This window comes from Ziziphus jujuba, chromosome 4 (assembly GCF_031755915.1).
Source record: "Ziziphus jujuba cultivar Dongzao chromosome 4, ASM3175591v1".
NCBI lineage: Eukaryota > Viridiplantae > Streptophyta > Magnoliopsida > Rosales > Rhamnaceae > Ziziphus > Ziziphus jujuba.
Window position 1 is genome coordinate 31409216 of NC_083382.1, and position 20539 is coordinate 31429754.

A 20539-nucleotide genomic window follows, 5' to 3' on the forward strand; every position below is an offset into this window, starting at 1 on the left:
TCAAACTGAAAAGCTTAAAAGCACCTTTTAAAAGATGAAATGACGCCTACTTTCCAATACATGACCAAAGAATAACTACGTGGTGATTTCCCCACAAAAAAAAAAAAAAAAAAAAAAAAGACAGAATAAGTACATGGTGATGGTGCTTTTTTATTTATCGTAGTTTTATATTATATATTTTTTTCTCTCTCTCTACTTTTTATTACGCCGCAAGTGAACCCAAACAAGATTTTAAGCCGAAAATACAAGGAGAATGTGGGCCAATGCCACTGTTACAAGATCTTAAAGGACATCTATCCACACATTTTAGATTTTTTTATTTTACTTTTTAATATCCATTTTAACTTTTAAAAGGATGAAAATAATTTTCATATCCGTATTTTATTTTCCCCCACTGCGACACCATAGCAGAGATCAAGAGAAAGAAAGACTGAGAGGAAATAGGATCGAACTGCCTAGGAACGACAATTTGACCAGCACGCCATGAAACTCGCGATGCACATCCCTTAACGGGGTAGTTTTTTTCCCAAAAATCAGGGTTGCAGGACGGAGGTGGGGCAATATATTAAAATCCCGATCGGACCGGATCAAGTCCGGGACATGAAAACCCCAGTTTGAACCCGGTCCGATATATATATGTTTTTTTTTTTTATATAATTTATTTTATGTTAAAAATGATGTAACCCTAAGAAAAACAAATATTTTCCTTTTTTTCTGCCGCACCTTCACCTAAACAACTCCTTTCCTTTTCTTGCTGCCCCACCTTCACGTCACCACCTCACCTCACAGCTGAGCTGCTGCCGCACCTTCATTATCTGATGATTTAGCAGGTTTGCAAGAGCTGCCGCACCATCATATCTTCAAAAGGTCAGTCCTTCATTTCCTTTTTCAATGCATGAAGCGTATGGTTCTTTTATGATCACATAGTTTGTAAGAATAAATTGGTCAATCTGCATTTTGGGATCCTTCTGAGAAGATGATGAACAAATTAGAATGTAAGATCTATGGAATATATGAAATTAAAGCCCATATATACCCTGCAATTATACGGATTTGATCATCTTCAAACAAATATTTAATCCTCCTTAAAATCTTTAGCTCATGGGAAACAGCAAAAAAACATCAGAACCAAATGCAAGTAAACTATAAATCACAAAGACCCAAAAAATAAATAAAAAATAAAAAATTAAAGGAATCGTCGAGATCTTATCCATGGGAAAGCCATGTGCTAGCTAGTGAGGATATCTTTATTCTGAGCATTGCTTCAATTTCTAATTAATAGAATTATCAGCCGAATTGTTACAGTTTCTTTTTTTATTGTTATTAATTTACGACTTGCTTGGTGTTCCATATTGGTCTGCAATAATATTATTAGTTAATGAAGATTGACAGGAAGTGAAGGAGTCGAGCTTTGGAATAATTGCATATATGTGTCGGCAATAACAGTATTAGTTATAAACTTTATGTTTTTATATTTGGATACATTGTATTTTATTTTTTTTAAAATATATTTTATTATAATTGTAAATTTAAATTTGGATATATTTTATTGTATTTTTATTTTAGACCTTGATGCATTTTTTTGTAATTTTATTATATTTTAGTTACTTTATTTATATTTTATTTATAAAAAAAATTCTTTTATATAAATTTTTCAAAAAAAAAAATCAATTATGAAAAAAAGGAAAACACCATCCTATCCCATCTCCGAATGGGGAATCTCGGTCCCCGCCCCGCATCTAAAGAAACAAGGAAAATCACGAAGATCGGATGAAAAATTTCCTCCGAAAAAAGGAATGGAATTTTAAAAATCGATTCTATCCCGTCCCGTTGACATTCCTAGAACTACCACACCATAGCAGAAATTGTAGATAAAGAGAGTGTGAGGGAAAAGGATCGTGTGGAGAAGAAAGAAATGGAATGGAGCAACAAAAAAAATAAATAAAAACAGATAACAAAGAGAGGGAAGTTCAGAACCAAAACCACCCTCTATTTCTCTTCCTGGCATCTACTGCTTGTTCCTTATCTTGATGTAAACCCACACCCACTCTCTCTCACTCTCTTCCCACCGCTTCCGAGTCAATTTCGTGTGTGTTATGGTCCACCGTTTGGACATCTGAAATTGAGCATAAAACCTCCTACCACAGCTTCAAGATTGTCCTTCAAATCTAACAAGAAAAAGAACTTGAATATGAAAAGGGTTACTAGTAAGACAAAAAGGGAAATTGGATGTAAAATGTGGTTGGTGGGACATGTAAGAGAGAGAGAAATTATAAGCAATTTATTGAGTAAGGATAAAGTTGGAATAATGAAAAAAAAGTGGATAAATAAAAAAAATTTAGAAAGAGTATTTTCTATTGCGGCTTTCAAAATAGGAATATTGGGTCAAATCTTTCAAAACATAACCATGAATCCATGAAGTTACATTTGGAGCCAAGCCCAAGCCCAATTTATAGAAGTCTATGGCCCTTTCAAGTTTGACCTTTCCAGACCAAAGTTCCAATTATGTTGTATCAATATCAAGGACTGGGTTATCTATTACAGTGTACTATTCATTGCTACCTTTTATTCTTCTTTGTTTTTTCTTTCTCTTTTTCTTTTTCTTTTATGGTAATATTTTCTTTTTCTTTTTCTTTTTTTTTTTTTCCTTCTTCTTGCTTGCAAATGCTTTTGCATTATTGTGCAGTAAAATTAGAGTTGCATGTTAACTTCCTAGCCAAGCATCTTATTATCTTATCTTTACTAAATGTTACAGACTTACAGCTAAACATTGCTTTGTGATAACTTCCTTAATCTTCGTTGCCAATCTCCCAAAAATTATTAAGCACATTTATTCTTTAAAATTATAAGTTATCAATATTTGCAAAGAGCTCTACGGATTAACTTAAAGGAATGTTATTTGGTCGTTACAAAACCACAAACTTAATTAGAGCAAATGATAATCCATATGATCAACCTACTTTTTCCGTGACTGATGACAAAGGAAACCGTGTTGCGAGATTACAGGCACTTGCATTCAATTTCAGCCTTAATTAATACATTAAACTGTATTATATAAATATTTTCAACATAATAAATTATAAAGTAGATTGACTGATTGAAGACCTCGACAAGACGTTTTGGGCCCCAATTAATTTATATTTTAAAGTATAGCCATAACGCCTATATAATAGTGGTAGAAAAATACATACCTATAATTTCCTTACATATATTTTATTTTATATTTGCTGTTAGCTTCCATTTTCAAAGATCAAAGCTCCTGTCATTGTTTGTTGCAGTTGAAGATGAGACAGTTCCACTTCAATTGAAATGCATTTTAGACTTGTATATGCAAACTAAAAACCTGTGCGTTGGTGCTTCAATTTTGGGTTCCCTGTCATTGAATTGGTCGGTCACCTAATCAAACATTGATTATGGAAATCAAAATTAAGCTAACCAGCAAATCCTTCTCTTTTATTTTTCTAGGAAAAAGGAAAAAGCAATATCATTATTATCTTATTTGAGATACCCATTTTTTTTAATTATGCTAAAAATCATGCTAAACAGAAGCCAACAAATACACTAATCCCTATGATTTTGTCAATTGATCACGGATTAATTCGGTGGATTGATTTGGGTTGGATTTGAACTGTTACTGTGAGTACCTAAAATTCTTAGACTGGGGTCCCAACCACCAGGCAGTGGGGTTGCACCAATAATCAGGATATATGCCATGGGGCAATGTATTTATTAGGATAATGTGTGTGATTATAAAATGATATATAATGAATAACCTTGGCATGTCTTCTTGTCCTCATTCTTCAAGTCAAGCCTTCAAACTAAATGCCATTAACAGCATCAATCATTTGCTTTTGTCCATAACTGGGTTTCCATGACCCTACTTGGATTCTTTCATTAATTCCATAGCTCATCCAATTATTATTGGGTTTTATGTCTTCAAGATTTTTAATTTAATTTCCTAACTTGTAAAATTCCATTCATTTTAGCTTCCAATTTTAACCAGCAGCTTTCACATTTGACTCATTAAAAATAAAAAAACGGAGAAACCCAGAAAACCAAAAATAAAATTAAAAAAATAAAAAAATAGAAAAAACAAAAACAAAAATAATTTTGATTTTATCATAAATAAAAATTGTCACTATCATGTAGGACCTTAACCCATTGGATACAACTATTTTGGGCCAAAATTGGCTGGATTTTACATCGTATAAAGCTTTCCACTTTGACTGATGAAGTTTCCAAGTATTTGTTTTAATTTTTGGGGGCGGGGATAAACAGGACATTGTGGGCCTCTGACCCTTTCCAGTAATGTAGGGCGGTCCCGTAGTCTTTATTCGGGCCCACACATCTACCTGGTTTATGGTCCATTTTCGATTTTTACATAAAAAAGGCAACCAACTAGCTCCTGCCTTGGTGAAGCTAAACACGCTACACGTGGAATCTTACAAAAGGCAACCAATCATTCGATTACAGGCAAATTTAAAGCTGAAACTTCAACCTTTTCTTTTGCCACGTGTTAAAGTTATATTAAAGTTTCATGGTTCCGTGAATGATAGCGTTGTCACCTGAACATTTCCCAGTCCTTTGGCGTTGAAAAGCCGTTAATCCCGCCAACTTGAGACGTCAATGTGAAAATATCAAATTTTTATTTTATTTTTAATTTTAAATAATAAAATTGCCAGAGCAGAGAGAAAGAGGAAGTGGGGTGGGAGAGAGGTCAGCTTCCTTATTGCTTCAACATTCCAACTCTCTGCAACCCCACACCTATGCATATATTATCTGTATATAATTCTCAATTATTCCAAAAAATTTCTCCAGTTCCCCATTTTACCCTCACCCTTTTCTTTCTCAATCCTTTAGTTACTTCTGTCCGTCTTCTTGGTCTCCTTATATATATATTTGCAAAAGCAAACAATATAAAAATCATCCTCATCTTCCTCTGTCTATCTGTACAAACACCTGCAAAAGTTTATAACTTTGGCATTATCTTTCTTCCGCCATAATAGAAAAAGGTAAGCTGCATTTATCATTTTACGTTCCTTTATTGCTTTTTTTTCTGATTTTTATAGCTGGATAATTTATTGTTTACTGAGGTTGGACTTATATGCTCAATCATATTTTCTATATCTGTCACATTTCTCTGTTTATCTGTTTTTGCCCATGTAGATTTTGATTTTCTACATGGAAGTCCATAATTCAAACTTCATTAATTTGCAGAGACAACAAAAGGGATTCGTTGTTTTCTTCATTCATTGAATTTGCTTTTGTTTTTTTTATGAATTTTACATCTTAATTCAATGTTTTCTGGCGGTGTGAAAGTATAAAAATCTTGAATTCTTGGTAATAGCATTTGAGTCATGTAAGAGGTTGTTGGCTTTTTGCCAATAATGGATAATCTGGAAATAAGCACATTTAGTTTGCTAGGTTGTTTGAATATTGCTAAGTTACTATTTCAGCCAGCACTTTTATTGACTTGAGCTCAAAATTAATTACTTCATATTTCTAAGTTTTAATTGATTCATAAACAGTGAAATGCCTGGGCTACTTATGGATACATATAATGGGGACAATGGAGTGGAAGAACCGAATGGGGAATACACACCTCGAAAGGAAAGCTGTACACTGCAAGGCTCACCAAGAACTCCATTGAGTCCTGGAACACCACAAAGTGACTCCATTGATCTGGCCATAGATGGGGTCATTGACACTTCTATTGAGCAGCTCTATCACAATGTCTGTGAGATGCAGAGCTCTGATCAATCACCATCAAGGGCTAGTTTCTTTTCGTACGGTGAGGAATCGAGAATCGATTCAGAATTACGCCATCTTGTTGGAGACATTGAGGATGTGGAGATTACAAAAGAAGTTGTCATGGAAAAAAAAGAGGGAAGCAATGTTGGTGGCTCAACTCCTGACAAAGTAATTGGTTCTGCTGCTAGAATGTCTGCAAGAAAGGCCAAGAACCAATCTGCAAGTGACGAGAAGCTTCTGCATTTGCCAGCGGATTCTGAAGCATCAGCTAAATCAATCCCCAAGAGCAAATCTCCCCATGAGAGACCTCCAGTAGCTAATAAGAGACATGAGAGAAATGCAAGAAGAACAAATGCAGTTGTTCGGATGAACAAGCAGAGAATTTTCGGTTTGCGCGGAGCAAAATTTCAGAATGGGATGGATAGTCTCATGGAAGATGATGGACTTGATAACCCAGACCTTGGACCATTCCTACTAAAACAAACAAGGGATATGATCTCCTCAGGTGAAAATCCACAGAAAGCACTTGAATTTGCTCTCAGGGCAATGAAATCGTTCGAGAAATGTTCAGATGGGAAACCCGGTTTGGAGATGGTCATGTGCTTGCATGTATTGGCTGCAATACACTGCAAGTTGCGCCAATATGATCAAGCAATTCCGCTTCTCGAACGCTCGATCGCTATTCCAGTGATAGAGGACGGCCAAGAGCATGCACTGGCCAAGTTTGCAGGGTGCATGCAATTAGGTGATACGTATGCTATGATGGGTCAAATTGAGAATTCAATACTGTTTTATACAGCAGGTCTGGAAATCCAGAGGCAAGTATTGGGAGAAACAGATCCTAGATTCGGCGAGACATGTCGGTATGTAGCTGAGGCCAATGTTCAAGCACTGCAGTTTGATGAGGCTGAGAAGCTTTGTCAGATGGCTCTTGACATCCACAAGGAAAATGCTTCCCCTGCTTCTCTTGAAGAAGCAGCAGATAGGAGGCTCATGGGACTTATCTGTGACTCGAAAGGAGACCATGAAGCTGCTCTTGAGCATTATGTTTTAGCAAGCATGGCTATGGCTGCCAATGGCCAAGAAATCGATGTGGCTTCCATTGATTGCGGCATCGGAGATGCGTATCTATCTTTGGCTCGCTATGATGAGGCAATTTTCTCCTATCAGAAAGCTCTCACTGTGTATAAGTCCAGAAAAGGAGAAAGTCATCCTGCTGTGGCCTCAGTTTTTGTCCGTTTAGCTGAATTGTACAACAAGATAGGGAAGTTCAGAGAATCCAAATCATACTGCGAAAATGCGCTTCGAATCTATACCAAGCCTAATCATGGAATTCCATCAGAGGAGATTGCCAGTGGCTTGATTGATGTTTCTGCTATCTACCAATCCATGAATGAATTAGAACAAGCTCTCAAGTTGCTCAAGAAAGCTTTGAAAATATTTGGTGATGCACCAGGTCAACACAACACAATTGCAGGAATTCAAGCCCAGATGGCTGTGATGTATTATATGATAGGAAAGTATTCAGAATCTTACAACATCTTCAAAAGTGCAATATCGAAGTTCAGGGCCAGTGGAGAGAAGAAAACTGCCTTGTTTGGGATTGCTCTAAACCAAATGGGACTTGCTTGTGTGCAATGTTACTCCATAAATGAAGCTGCAGACCTCTTTGAAGAATCCAGGACTATATTGGAAAAGGAATATGGACCATATCATCCTGATACATTGGGGGTCTATAGTAATTTGGCTGGAACATATGATGCAATGGGAAGGTATTGTTCTTTTTTTATTAACAATTCAGCAAATGCATATCTTTTTGCTTCATTTTTTACATTTTAAGAATGATTTAGTAAGTTTTTAAGTTTTAGTCCTTAATTGTATAGCAAAAATTTTCTGCACAGGTTGGATGATGCCATTGAAATTTTAGAATATGTTGTTGGCATGAGAGAAGAGAAACTAGGGACAGCAAATCCGGATGTGGACGACGAGAAGAGGAGGTTGGCAGAGTTGTTGAAAGAGGCAGGCAGAGTTCGAAACAGGAAACCCAGATCACTAGAAACTCTTCTTGACGCCAACACCCAAATTACACAAGGTGACACTATTGAGGTAATATAATGCCGGTGTTGTACATAGAGAGGTTTCGTGTGTATTATATGTCAATTTAGGACTTGATTTGTGTTTTGTCAAATTGTTGTTGGCCAATGTGCAAAAGAAAAAAAAAATGGAATAGAAAAAATAAGTGAATGATATTGACAAGCAGAGAAGGAGATTCTGTTTACCGAATTTGTTAAATTCTTATATCAAAAGGTGTCAAGAAAAAAAAAATTACATTTTTTGCTTAATTGTTTTTTTAAGGTATGATGAAGTTCCTCTATCACATTCTTCTCTGTATGTCTCAATCTCAATAAAGAATTGTTGGAATATCATTTTCTTTTTGTTGGTGCACCAAAATGCCTGTTGGAAAACTTCAATTTGTGTTTAAATGCGCGTGTTAGATATATTAATATATTATATGAGATTAGCACCCTGGATCTGTGATCCTTCTCAAGGTCATGGTTTTCATTTTCAGGGTCGTTAAGTGAGAAGGATTGCTTAAGTATAATTGAAGTATCTTTCCTGTATTTGTCATTGAATGCGTGCTTTGAAGGTAGATTTGGACCGACGTTATACATGATACTCACACGTTTCCTAAATAACATGCATAATGCATCCCACAAATATTATATTTATTTTATATACATACACATGCCTATGCGCAGGTACAAAACATATATAATAAGCTTTCATGTTCGAGCACATATGTATATATATGCAATCATGCTATGATGGGCGGATTATATGAAATCAGGCATCTAAAAGTACTCCATCATAAAAGATTATGTATACACAAGCCTTCATGTTCAAGCACATGTATATATATGGATGTACGAATCATGCTAAGATGGGCAAATTACATGACATTCGACGCCTAAACGTTGCCCATCATAGAAAAATTATGTGTGTGCGCATATATATATATATATATATATATATATATTTGTATATATGTATTGTGCATTCTTACAAAGTAGTTGAGTAGTGTCTGTCATGAAACGAAAGCACATCTGAAAATGTATACAACACAGAAAATGACAGAGTATAGTTTTACCACAATTAAAGAACATCTAGAGGGAAAATATTTGATTCCCTTTTCTTCAAAAATACAAAATAGGAAGTTTCCTGATAATGAAGCCAACTTGCCTAGCAGCACATATAGCACCTTTTAGAGTCTTGGTTTGGCAGCGAAGATATATAAATAGTGGGAACTAGTCAAACAAACATGATAGAAACACCAAATTCCTGTTTCCAAAATCTGAAGAATACAAAATAAAACTTCTTTTTTAGATCTCTTCTATTTCTGGAATGAAAGGCCCAGCTTTGTGTTATAGTAGATATATAACTCCAATTGAGATGTAGTTCACATAAGCATGCCACATATAATCAAATATAAGAAGCTTATTATAGCAAACAATGCCCAATGAAATTTAATACAGGTGTTCATACATTCTTGAGACTATGACAAGCTTCCCCAATTGAAACTGGTGGCTCGGAAAATGATCCATTAAGAATGTGGTCAGCAACCCAAAGGTTAGCTGCCTGAGAATAGTGTATGCCATCCCAGCTAATGTGCTTTGATGGATTCTTACAAGGATTACCATAAACGGTTCCATTCACAATAGCTTTCTTCCCACAATTAATATGATAACCATAATAACTACCACAGCAAAACTCCAGAGGATCAACAAAGCCTGCCATCAACAAAAAATCATAACGTTAATAAACATGAATTATCTAATGGGTTTTTCCTTAAAAATTTTCATAAGGACAGATCAAGCTTAATTACCTAGATCTTTTGCATAGCTTATTAGTTCATATTTAGCAGAGTACACATTGACATATGTGAATACTGCAAGAGGAAGTGTTTTCTTTAGCTGTAAGAGCTTGTCCTTAAGCTGCCTATTGAACTCCTGAGCCACTGCATTCTGAGGCTTCACACACCCATTTCCATCAAGACTACCTGGTTTTGATTTGTCATATATAACAGTATATGGCAAGCAACCAATTGGGCCTGTGTTATGTACCCAGAAAAACCTTGCCCGTTCTTCATATAGTTTCTGTAAAGAAGGTACATAAAAATTAATTAGTGAGTTGAAATACCATTTATCCCAAAAGCTTAAACTAATGGAAGATCGGTTTTTATTTCATCTATATTATTCTCTAACACTCCTCCTCACATGTAGGCCCGTCTCTTTTTGGGCTTCTTTGGATCCTTACATGTGTTTAAATTCTTGGATGGAGTTGTTGAGTTTTGAACTCAAAACCTTTTGGATCTCTGTCTCTAATATCAAGTTGAAATACCACTAATCCCAAAAACTTAAGCTGATGGGAGGTATTTTTCATTTCATTTGTATTTTTCTCTAACAGTATTATAGGCTATTGTTTTATTTTGCACAAAGCCAAAGTAGTTTTTGCTTCTTACATGTATTGCTTCGGAGAGCTGACCAAGGATATCAGGAATGGAGGCAACAACTTTTTCTGGTGTGGTGTGTTGAAAACCATAACCAAGATCATTCTGTCCAATATCAATTGTATATAGAGCTTTTGAGAAGTCCTTCGGCCTGGGAAGCTTGGATTTGAAGGGTGAGGAAGTTGCTGGAATATAAAATTTGCCAATTTCAAAATCCATTAAAAGTTGTCATTAACATTATAACAGAGAGGTAATAAGAGACTGACCGTTTGGAGTGAGCTGAGTATAGAGAGCTGTGGAGTGAGATTTGAATCTCACAAATTGGGAAATCTGAATGCCAAGATGAAATGGGCTATAACCACCAGGCCTAATTGATGAACCTCCTGTTGCAAAATTTGCCCCGTGCCTGAAATTCGTCCCGAGCGAATCCAAGTAGGGACTCAGCAATGGTAACTTCAATTTCTCAGCTGAAAGAAAATTATACAGAGAAAAAAAATTGTCACATTGACACAAAATAAGTGTACATTTTGAGTAGCATTAATTACATTGAACTTGAACTTATAGCTTACCGATGAAATCAACGAGAAGCCGACCATCACAAAACCTTCCAGAGGGACTCCCAAAGAAGCTCTCGCCATTGGGTGGTTGGACTTCAGATAGAGCTGCAGATATTGCTCCTGTGTCGGAATTTGAGTCGCCGAAGTTGTATATAGCAGGAAACTTACAAACCCTCGTACCACCATGACCATTAACCATGTGTAGTTGTCCCACCGATCCCAGAACTAGAAACCCAAGTAGTAGCTTTACAGGATCCATGGAGGGTTTGCTTTGGGTTCAGCAGCTACAAGAAGCAGCGGCCGTCTTCTTTTATATCTTCTTTTGAAGGGGCTGTTTTCTAAGTTTTTGGCAACTTGCTGGATGTAGTAACTAGTAGCTGTCAGTGAATATCTCTATTCATGAAACTGCACGGCTTTGAGAATAACAACAAACGAAAATCACACTTATACTGTTGTCAACAGTCTATGTCTATTTAATGATGCTCTTTTAATGTATGGTTCACATTCTCTCTTTATCAGTTTCAATTTTTTTTCCCCTTCTCGAATTTGAATCAGTTTGTGAATTTCTTCTTTTTTTTTTTTTTTTTTTTGGCTAAAACAGTTTGTGAATGTTTTATGTAACGCAAAACAAACATATGGTAGTATATGCCATTGTATCTACCAATAATGATCCTTTGCACCAAAATTAGACAACCAAAAATTAAATTTGCTTCTTCTAAACTTTTTTTGTGCATGAATGGATAATCCAAATTTTGTTGTCAGATGAGAGTAGAACGTTTGGAATTACTTCGAAATTGGAAACAAGCCGCATGACCAGCAATCACAACTTACCTTATCTAGTTTTCTTTATGATTTGGAAAGGGTCCCACTTGTTTTATTCGATTTGAAATATGTTACTTTTTCGAAAAGTTTTTCATCAAGTGTATATATACTTGACTTGGAGCTTGGCCATATGAGCAAAAGACCTTCTCAAACTCGTGAAGACAAACTAACATTGATATGAGTAACTGGTAACTAAAATATCTTTGCAAAATAATACGAGTAAATTAAAACCAAGCCTATGATCTCAAAAAAAATGATAGATTAGGTAGCCAAAATAAAAAAAAATAAAAAATAAAAAATAAAAAAAAAAGGTAACACAATAATGAGTTCAATGGCAGAGAAACTCAGAAATGAAGTTTTCGGCCAAAATGTACAACGGCTGCGCAAAAATTAGCCTTGTAATTATGGATCTAAGAATCCGAATTACAGGCTCACCTAAAAAAATAAATCACAATTGTTGTCCAATAAGAAATATTGAATCAAAAAGAGTAGAAGGCAACCAGTGCTGCAGATATGTAGTTGATGATAACTTATTTACAATTTGTAAATAAACATACAAAGGAATCAAAATACTATAAATATTCCCATGCTAAGTTGAAGAAATTATCTTTCTATAACCCAAAACAAAGAATCAGAACCTTGTAAATAGAAAATCCTAAGTAAAAAGCCATAACCCGGTGCAATTCTCACCAAGCTGCCCACATTGCTGTAAGACAGATTTCAACCCTAACTAAAGATTTTCATTAATGCTAGATTTCAAATACAACAAGAAATGTACCCTGTGATCAATTCAAGTGGATTATATATCCTCTTAAGGCTGTAGTTCTAAATATTTTGACTGTTTGTGTAGTTGCTGAGAACTCCATGTACCCTTCACAGGTGAACAAGGGAAGATGATTGTGGGCAGCCTCAAACTTTCCTCTAAATGAGGAAAATCAATTGTGTAGTGAAGCCCACGGCTTTCATGCCTAGCAAGGGCGCTGCTCACCACTAGCTTTGCACAACAAAAAAGGTTCCTCATTTCACAAGCCTCAAGTCCCACCATAGTTGGTTCCCATCCTTCACGAAACAAGTACTCCTCCCACTTAGCCTCCAGCTCTCCAATCTTTCTCTCTGCAGTTTTAAGCCTCATTGTAGACCGAACGATGCCCACATGCTTCCACATGATTGCTTGCAATTGCTTCCTTACTTCCTTCGTCATTTGTATAATTTTGTCGGTAATATTGATTCCAAGTGCCATAGGCACAAAAGGCCTGGCCCACCAATTTGAAGCACTGAAATCAAGGTTAGAGCTCTTCATGTGATCAATTGAAGGCTGCACAGCTCTTCGGGCAAAAACCAGCGCTTCAAGTAATGAGTTGCTAGCTAGTCGATTTGCACCATGCAAACCTGTGCATGCAACCTCACCTGCCACATACAGGCCTTGAACATTTGTCTCCCCTTGGAGCCCTGCACGAACTCCTCCACACATATAATGAGCTGCGGGAACAACTGGTATTGGATGGCGGGTTATATCCAACCCATACTGTAGACACTCAGCAGCTATGTTAGGGAAGTGACTGAGAATTTTCTCCCTAGGTTTGTGACTTATATCAAGTAGCACATACTTCTCATTACGCTTTTTCAGTTGGTCATCTATGCCTCTTGCCACCACATCCCTAGGAGCTAGCTCTGCTCTCTCATCATACATTGGCATGAACCTTTCCATGTCTAGATTGTAAAGGATCCCTCCATCTCCCCTGACAGCTTCAGTGATGAGAAATGCATTTTCTCGGGTCTTGGTTGGTCTAATGGGAAGACCTTCATCAGCTAAGGCTGTTGGGTGGAACTGCACAAATCTGCACAAGAAAATTAGAATTAATCCAATGCCCAACAGCCACCCCAACGGGAAACAAACAAAGATTAAAAAACACAAATCTGCTTTATTTACTCATGTAGAATAAATATTAGGGCTTAATTGAAGAAGTTTACAAAGAAACTAGTCAACCAAAACAGAACAGTAACCTTCTTAACATCCTGAAAACATAAAATGGGCATGGCTAACATCCTATAAAATCTTTAACCTAAGAGCAATGCAGCATACCCAGAATCTGTTTCAGTTTCCACTAGATGATCATTTTCAAAATAAATATACTCCACTGAGCATTTGAATGTTAAACCCTGAAGGCATGGTTATGCATATCCAATTTTTCCAACCTCCCCCAGGATTGTCTTGCATAACTGTCATCCTATATAGCACTAATATTTCATTATTTGATTTAACAGCAATAATGAGGCTGTTTTTAGTGGATAACATTTCAGATAGTAATGCATTGAGATTTACTCACTCCATGTTTGAAATCACAGCTTCTGCTCGATGAGCCATAGCAATTCCATCTCCAGTGGCTACCTATAAAAATATATCAAGAGCAATCAATAAAAAGCAGTTAGGTTTAAACTTTTAAAAGTGGAAACAAAGACATCAGTTGTAATACTCCAAAAAAAGAAAAACCATCCAATAAGAGAGAGTAGAATTAAACTGTGGTTTAATTATCCTATAAATTCCAGAGAGTGGGATATCTTTCTTCAACATCTTTTGTGGGTTGATATGTCAAATTGGAAGTTAAATCTGTACCCATGTTTACAATCATCTAATTCCATAGTTCCATTCATCCATAAGAATTACCAAAGTGCTTCTTCAAAAAAAAAACCTTGAGCATAGCAAGCATGATGATGCAGATAAGCATGACAGGAGAATTAACTGATTTGGTCAACCCCAGTACTGTTCGTTCATTGTGAATGCAATGCTTAAGTTACCTAATAACCAAAGATTAGATTTCATTGCCCTCAAATGTCTTAGAATCAAAACAAGAATTGTCAATCCCCATTTGCTAATGTAAAACAAAACGCTGAATGGAAATTTTACATATCAAGAAACACATCCAGCTAAAATTTCATATAATTGCCACATTTTATCAGTTTGCATATATTCTGTCCCAGTAAATGAATGGCACTGGTTCAGATCAAACCCAGTGGTTTCTCTGGGAGGTTTCTCTCTGTTAGGTGATCAGACTTCCTTAATCCCTCTCAGTATGCTTAATGTAAAATTAGGTGATGAGACTTCCTTAGTCCCTATTTTCTTCTTCTTACTTAATTTATTTCCTTTTATTCCCTAAAGATGAGGGAACGTGTTTCCAGGATTATGCATAGGGGAAAAAAATCAAGTTGTAGAATAAGTTCAAAAATGTCTGAAGTACCGGAGGATTTGTAGTTGTTGGATAGATATGTCCGGCCCCACCTGATGCAAGTAAAGTCACCTTGGAAATAAATCGTATGACCTAAAAGTACCAAAAATGATAGATTTCAGAATTCAGGATATATAAAATGTTCCCTTAGCAAATATTTTCAAATATAAGGAAGTATATATGGTCAATATTGGGGTCACCTCTAGTGTTTCAGTATTTAAGGTGTCAACACCAAGACAAACTGTGTCAGAACCATCCTGTAAATGCAGCAGCATAGATTAATGTTAGAAATTACCAGTAAAACCATTCCACCAAAGCCAATATATAAAGGAGCAAGTGCAACACATAACACTGCAAAATAAGAAAGGCTGAAAAATAAACCTGAGAAGTAAGCAAATCTATTGCAAAATGGTGTTCAAACATGGTAATGTTAGGATCCATTAATACTGCTTCCAATAGGGCCCGCTCAATCTCCCTTCCAGTCACATCAGCAGCATGTACAATCCTGTGATGGGAGTGGCCCCCTTCCCTTGCTAGATGCAAATTTCCATCCTCTCCATGATCAAATGATGCACCCATAGCAATCAATTCCCTAATTCTGTCAGGTCCTTCAGTACAGACAACCTGGAGAACATAACAAAAGCATTCATTATCTGACTAAAGGAATGCCATGTCATTTTCAGCTGATAAGAACCAACACATGCATTATATTGTGTAGCAGTCTCTCAATAAAATACAAACTTTCAGTTTAAGGCAATTTATGCGGAACCATAAAGAAAATCTATGACATTATACTGCAATAACACCTCATACTAGAAATCAGATTTGACAGCAGATGATTATGGATATACATATATACACATGTATATATGTGTGTATTATAGACATAGCTCTACAAGACAACTTACCCTGACAGTCTCCTCATCACATAGATAAGCCCCTGCAACAATGGTGTCCTGCATATGACTCTCCACAGAATCCGTAGGACACAGCACCGCACTAACACCTCCTTGAGCATACTTTGTATTACTCTCATGAGACTCAGCCTTGGTAATCACTGCTACAGATCCATGTTTTGCAACTTCAAGGGCATAGCGAAGACCAGCAACTCCACTACCAATGACAGCAAAATCAAAATACTTGGTTGAACCATCTCTTTTGTATGAAGTAACAGTTCTGATGGACTTCCAGTTCTCAGTAATTGGAGATTGGGAAGAACTACATCTCTGGATGCGCAAAAACTTGGATACCCTTCGTGACCTGGATATTTGTAGAATAAGGATAGTTGATTTGGTTTGATAGGTATTTAAGGGGCAAAAAAATTGAAGTATTTGCTGCATTGACATATCAAAACATGAAGCAGACTATCTCAAATTTCTCATACAATACCTAAATAAATTTCAAACAATTAAAAAAGGTATCATAATTTCATATGACCAACATTATGTTTACCAAAAAGATTGAAGGCTCTGCTGCATTGACATTTATATACCAATTAAGTCCTGGTCAATGCCATCCTAAGACACTCAGATAATATGATAGGGTAGTATGATCTATATGCTAGCATAAACTGTAAGGATAAAGCATCAGACTATACCATTTTCCTAGAAAACAACAGTTCTAAAATTGTTCAGGGTGTTAAGAATTGTCCGTCTTCTTGTCCTATACCTACTTGAAAATTTGTATAGGATTTATAAATTCATATATATGATCTCCTTTTCCAAAAACCCACACAAACAAAGTTGAAAACAGTCAAACTAACCAACTTCACAGGGTTTAGAAGTCAGAGCAAGTATAGTCTTGTGCACCATCTAACACTCAACCAGGCAATTTCTTTCAAAGAAGAATTGATAGTATAAGATGATCATGTTAACTACTTAAAAGAATATAAAAGTAGTAATACATGTAAACTGGTTTTTAGGACTAAGATCCTAAGCATACCATGAAATTTCTTTTTGTATGCATCTGCTAAAAGTCACGCTGGTGATCCATGAAGATCTTCTACAACCTTGTCTCTTGCAGTCACCCACTCCATAGTTCAGTTTGCCACCTCCAGCAGGTATGCTAGTTGTCATTGTGATCCTTCTGGCAGGTAAAAACATCAAATGGAAGAAAAGTACATCAGAATTAGAATAGATATATCCTGCATTTCAACTAGAAATGTAAAATTATAAATGTTTCTTGCACTTTACTTCATTTAATATGATACATAAGCAGTTCTAACTTCTAACAAGAAAAGGAAAATTGTGATTAAAAAAACAAAACAGCTAGAAAAGGGAAAAACCAATACAAAACACAAGGGTAACCCATGTTTTAGCTGTTGAAAACATGAAGTCCACCAGTCCCCCAAAAGCTCATATCCTTATCTCAAACCAGCTTAAAAAATCCTGTTCATACTAATGTATCATATAGACATACAGACCAATTGTACTTTATTAAGAAACAATTTCATAAAATCATCCTTTCAAATCCACAAACAATATATATAGTGAAGAAGAATCTAAGGGAAGAAAAAGAAAAGAAAAAAAAAAAACAGAGAGATGGGTAAGGCAGAAATTTCAGACACAAAGCAAATGAGAACCCATCCTCCAAAGATTCCAAGCAGAAGAGTCACAAAGTAAAAGCTACAAAGAAATTCCTTTTATAATTCATTGGCGGAAAGAAACAATGAAGATTGAAGGGAATGAGGAAAGAAAAAAAAAAAAAAAAAAGTGAGAAACCGAATGAATTAACGTGATGAACAAACTAATCCAAGAAAGAAAAACCCACTTAAACAAGGAATCAATATAGGTTAAAGCCTCGTACATACAGAGGTTGTTGATGTTGTTGTCGTCGTCGTCTAATATAAGACGCTACGACTACAGACAACGAAATAATCGAATTCGAACTTGGTGTCGTTGCTCTTCAAGAACCCAACCAATCGGACAAATGAATAAGATTAATTTTTCTTCCAGAAAATATAATATAACATATTATTGGTTGAATATGAAAAAGCGATGCGAAATGCGTGACTGGTAAAACGAGCGGAGGAGAAGGAAGGTCCCTACATTTCCGAGGCGCCACACCCAAGTTTTCCTCCACAAACATCCTCGTATTTTGCGCCATCATTTCCTTGTGTGCGTCTGCAGCCGATCCCTTCCTCTCTTTCTTTCTCTTTTTTATTATCTTAAAAAATAAATAAACAATTATTAAAAAATTATTAAAAAATTATAAAATAAAAAAATAAAAAAAAAAAGCCCATTGTCGTCGTCCTTTATTGACGGTCTTAATTTAAAAGAAATTTTAAAATATTTTTGTAACCATATTTTTTAAGGAATCGTATCTTTGTATGATTAAAAAAAAAAAAAAAATTCCTAGATTTTGCTTTAATTTAATTTATTGTGAATTGACCCGGAGGGACATTGTTCTTTCATCTCAAAAACATAAAAAATTTGCCACTAACATATAAATAAATACAAAATTGTAAGTCTTTTTGAATTAGAAATTAATATTTAGATAATAAGCATTATTAAACGAGGGGTCAAACTCACTAATATATAACTTTTTCTTTTTCATTATTTAATAACAATTTGATTTATTGGCCTAAAACTAATATGTCAACCAAAGAAAGTGGCATTGGCAAATTCGGTATTTACTTGGCAGTTGTATGTTGACTGGACCCTTTACACCGTCCATTGAAAAGGCTGAAAAGGCAGTCGGACGTGTAAAGAGAAGAAAAAAAAAAAAAAAAAAAAAAAAGAGTAGAGAATGAACGCATTTCATGGTTATGAACCACTTGAGCATAATCTTGAAAACGTGGTCAATATCAGAGCCACCCAATTCAAAAAAGTGGAAACGGAAAACCAATGCACGTAGCTAGAGAAAGATTGTGAGTGGGTCTCAATATAATAAAAAGAAGAAACTGTCCTTTTCGTTTTGGCCATTTGGTGGAAACTATTTTGAGGTGGGCTGCAAAAAGGACCACATGAGGACAATACGAGCAAATAGACATATAGAGAATCACTTACAACTGAAGGAGAAAAGTCCAAATCAAACAAGCTGTGCCTTCCTACACTTTTCCTAAACACAAAACACTTTTCCTAAGGACAGAAGTTATCGTTGAGGATTTGCCATGCTTATTTATAAGTTCACCGAAATAACTTACCAAACATACCAATAAATAAACAAATAAATAAATATTTGGGCAAATCATTAATTTTGAAAAATACTAAATATGCAATTGTATTATTAAAAGTATGTAGATAAATAATATGTCATTTAGTGTTAACATCTAATTACTTATTGGCATCTTTTATGAATAAGGAACCACAAGACAAATTTTTACATCACATGGTTCTGTCTCTTCATGGTCATAGCACTTGGTCGTAGTTTTTTTTTTTTTTTTTTTTTTTTTGGGTCATTTTACTTGGTAGTAATTTGATCATCATTTTCAAACACGAAAAATTAAAAGAAACTTAACATAGTTTTCATTTCCAATTAAAATACAAATTGGATTCAAGCCCAAGTTGTCAAAAAAATTCCTATTTATGGAGTGATTGTTATCTGGGTCACGTTTTCCGTATTCACAATCCTAGTGCGAGGCTGCTATAACTGGCTACCATTTTCGACGTAGGACACACGTCTATCTTCATTCATGAACAAATAAATTCTCTCCCCATAACAGTAAGAAGGAAAAAGCCAAGAAGCAACCAATATCCTTGTTGTTATTCTTATACATTGTACTAGACTCTTCCATGTCCAAGAAAAATCGCGGCACTTTTCACCAAAAAAAATAAAAATCGTGGCACTTTTATTTAATTTATTTATTTATTAGTTATTATCAAAAAGAAGTTATTTATTTTTAAGTCATTGCACTTTCACTGGACATAGAAGCTGTTATTAACCTTCACAAGCATACATGTTTGATCAAATTTACCAAAAAAACTTACATGTACTTTATCCCGATGAATCAAGCAAGCTAATTTAGCTTCCGTTGATCCATTCCAAATGGCTGCTCATACTTTTCTGACAATTACTTTGTTCTTCAATGATTGTTTATAATTTTATTATTTATTATTATTTCCGCTTCCATAGATTTAAGAACATGTAATCACAAGGAAAATCCACCAATAAATTGATTCGAAACTTGTGATATAATAGTTGTTTTAAAATAAATTCGCTTTTATTGGTGTACATATTTCAAAACATCTATCATCTAGAATATAATAGATTGATTGAAATTTTGCATATACATAATTTCTCTCAAACTTAAGTAATACAATAATTCTATCACAATATAGACTTTTTAAGAGAAATTATCTATAAAGGTATGAAATTGGAATGAAAACTAATTTTTTAATTTTTTTATCATGTCTTTTCCAACTCATAAAAATAAAAATTGAGTATATAAAATCTTCATACAAAGGGTATTCAAAACATGACTTTAATTTCAAAACATTTATAAAGTTTAAATGGGCTTCTACAAAATTTAATTTAGATGATAAAACATATGTTACTCCCATTTTAATAACCCATAAAACATTCAATTTAATAGCCCAATTCACAGGAAATTTCAAATCAATTTCGTTCAAAAACCATTTAAATATGATATTAAAGCCATATTTTTCCAATAGCAAATAATGTGATAATTTTTAATTATTTTATTGTTGTACTTTACTTAAAGGGCTCATTTATTTATA

At 35.0% G+C, this 20539-nt stretch overlaps 3 protein-coding genes and 1 long non-coding RNA gene across 15 annotated transcripts; 2 read left to right on the top strand and 2 right to left on the bottom strand.

The window, feature by feature from the left end:
* Nucleotides 1-351: 351 nt before the first annotated feature.
* LOC125421984 (uncharacterized) lies at nucleotides 352-1616 on the top strand. The gene is made up of 2 exons (XR_007240476.2): nucleotides 352-867; nucleotides 1385-1616. It is a non-coding gene; the product is annotated as an uncharacterized LOC125421984 (long non-coding RNA).
* A 3100-nt stretch (nucleotides 1617-4716) lies between these two features.
* LOC107415394 (protein KINESIN LIGHT CHAIN-RELATED 2) lies at nucleotides 4717-8186 on the top strand. Its single transcript, XM_016023714.4, has 3 exons — nucleotides 4717-5012; nucleotides 5529-7523; nucleotides 7653-8186. Exons 2-3 carry the CDS (start codon nucleotides 5533-5535, stop codon nucleotides 7864-7866), a joined length of 2205 nt encoding a protein of 734 aa, XP_015879200.3. The 5' UTR covers nucleotides 4717-5012; nucleotides 5529-5532; the 3' UTR covers nucleotides 7867-8186.
* A 925-nt stretch (nucleotides 8187-9111) lies between these two features.
* On the bottom strand, nucleotides 9112-11301 carry LOC107415404 (GDSL esterase/lipase At3g27950). Its single transcript, XM_016023725.3, has 5 exons — nucleotides 10828-11301; nucleotides 10525-10725; nucleotides 10271-10443; nucleotides 9635-9905; nucleotides 9112-9539 (listed from the first exon to the last, which is right to left on the bottom strand). Exons 1-5 carry the CDS (start codon nucleotides 11072-11074, stop codon nucleotides 9289-9291), a joined length of 1143 nt encoding a protein of 380 aa, XP_015879211.2. The 5' UTR covers nucleotides 11075-11301; the 3' UTR covers nucleotides 9112-9288.
* An 810-nt stretch (nucleotides 11302-12111) lies between these two features.
* On the bottom strand, nucleotides 12112-18551 carry LOC107415443 (L-aspartate oxidase 2-a, chloroplastic). Of its 12 annotated transcripts, none has more exons than XM_048471675.2 (10): nucleotides 18497-18551; nucleotides 17909-18026; nucleotides 17671-17763; nucleotides 16803-16943; nucleotides 15770-16121; nucleotides 15243-15485; nucleotides 15062-15118; nucleotides 14874-14954; nucleotides 13965-14026; nucleotides 12112-13475 (listed from the first exon to the last, which is right to left on the bottom strand). In XM_048471675.2, exons 1-10 carry the CDS (start codon nucleotides 18534-18536, stop codon nucleotides 12449-12451), a joined length of 2214 nt encoding a protein of 737 aa, XP_048327632.2. In that variant the 5' UTR covers nucleotides 18537-18551; the 3' UTR covers nucleotides 12112-12448. The 12 variants fall into 12 exon arrangements, with proteins under 12 accessions (XP_048327632.2, XP_048327631.2, XP_048327634.2 ...); XM_048471674.2 differs by having other exon boundaries at nucleotides 16803-16946; XM_048471677.2 differs by lacking the exon at nucleotides 17671-17763.
* Nucleotides 18552-20539: the final 1988 nt, after the last annotated feature.

What these genes read in the sequence shown, in the direction of transcription:
- LOC107415394 (XM_016023714.4), top strand. Translation starts at nt 5,533, where the DNA reads ATGCCTGGGCTACTTATGGATACATATAATGGGGACAATGGAGTGGAA. An exon ending in ACATATGATGCAATGGGAAG is followed by an intron (nt 7,524 to 7,652) that starts GTATTGTTCTTT and finishes TTTTCTGCACAG; the next exon opens with GTTGGATGATGCCATTGAAA.
- LOC107415443 (XM_048471674.2), bottom strand. Translation starts at nt 18,536, where the DNA reads ATGGACGGTGTAAAGGGTCCAGTCAACATACAACTGCCAA. An exon ending in AGTCAACATACAACTGCCAA is followed by an intron (nt 18,027 to 18,496) that starts GTAAATACCGAA and finishes TTATTTTTTAAG; the next exon opens with ATAATAAAAAAGAGAAAGAA. An exon ending in GGGTGTGGCGCCTCGGAAAT is followed by an intron (nt 17,764 to 17,908) that starts GTAGGGACCTTC and finishes GGGTTCTTGAAG; the next exon opens with AGCAACGACACCAAGTTCGA.
- LOC107415404 (XM_016023725.3), bottom strand. Translation starts at nt 11,074, where the DNA reads ATGGATCCTGTAAAGCTACTACTTGGGTTTCTAGTTCTGGGATCGGTG. An exon ending in GCTTCTCGTTGATTTCATCG is followed by an intron (nt 10,726 to 10,827) that starts GTAAGCTATAAG and finishes ATTTTCTTTCAG; the next exon opens with CTGAGAAATTGAAGTTACCA. An exon ending in AGCTCTCCGAAGCAATACAT is followed by an intron (nt 9,906 to 10,270) that starts GTAAGAAGCAAA and finishes CCTTCTTTACAG; the next exon opens with AAACTATATGAAGAACGGGC.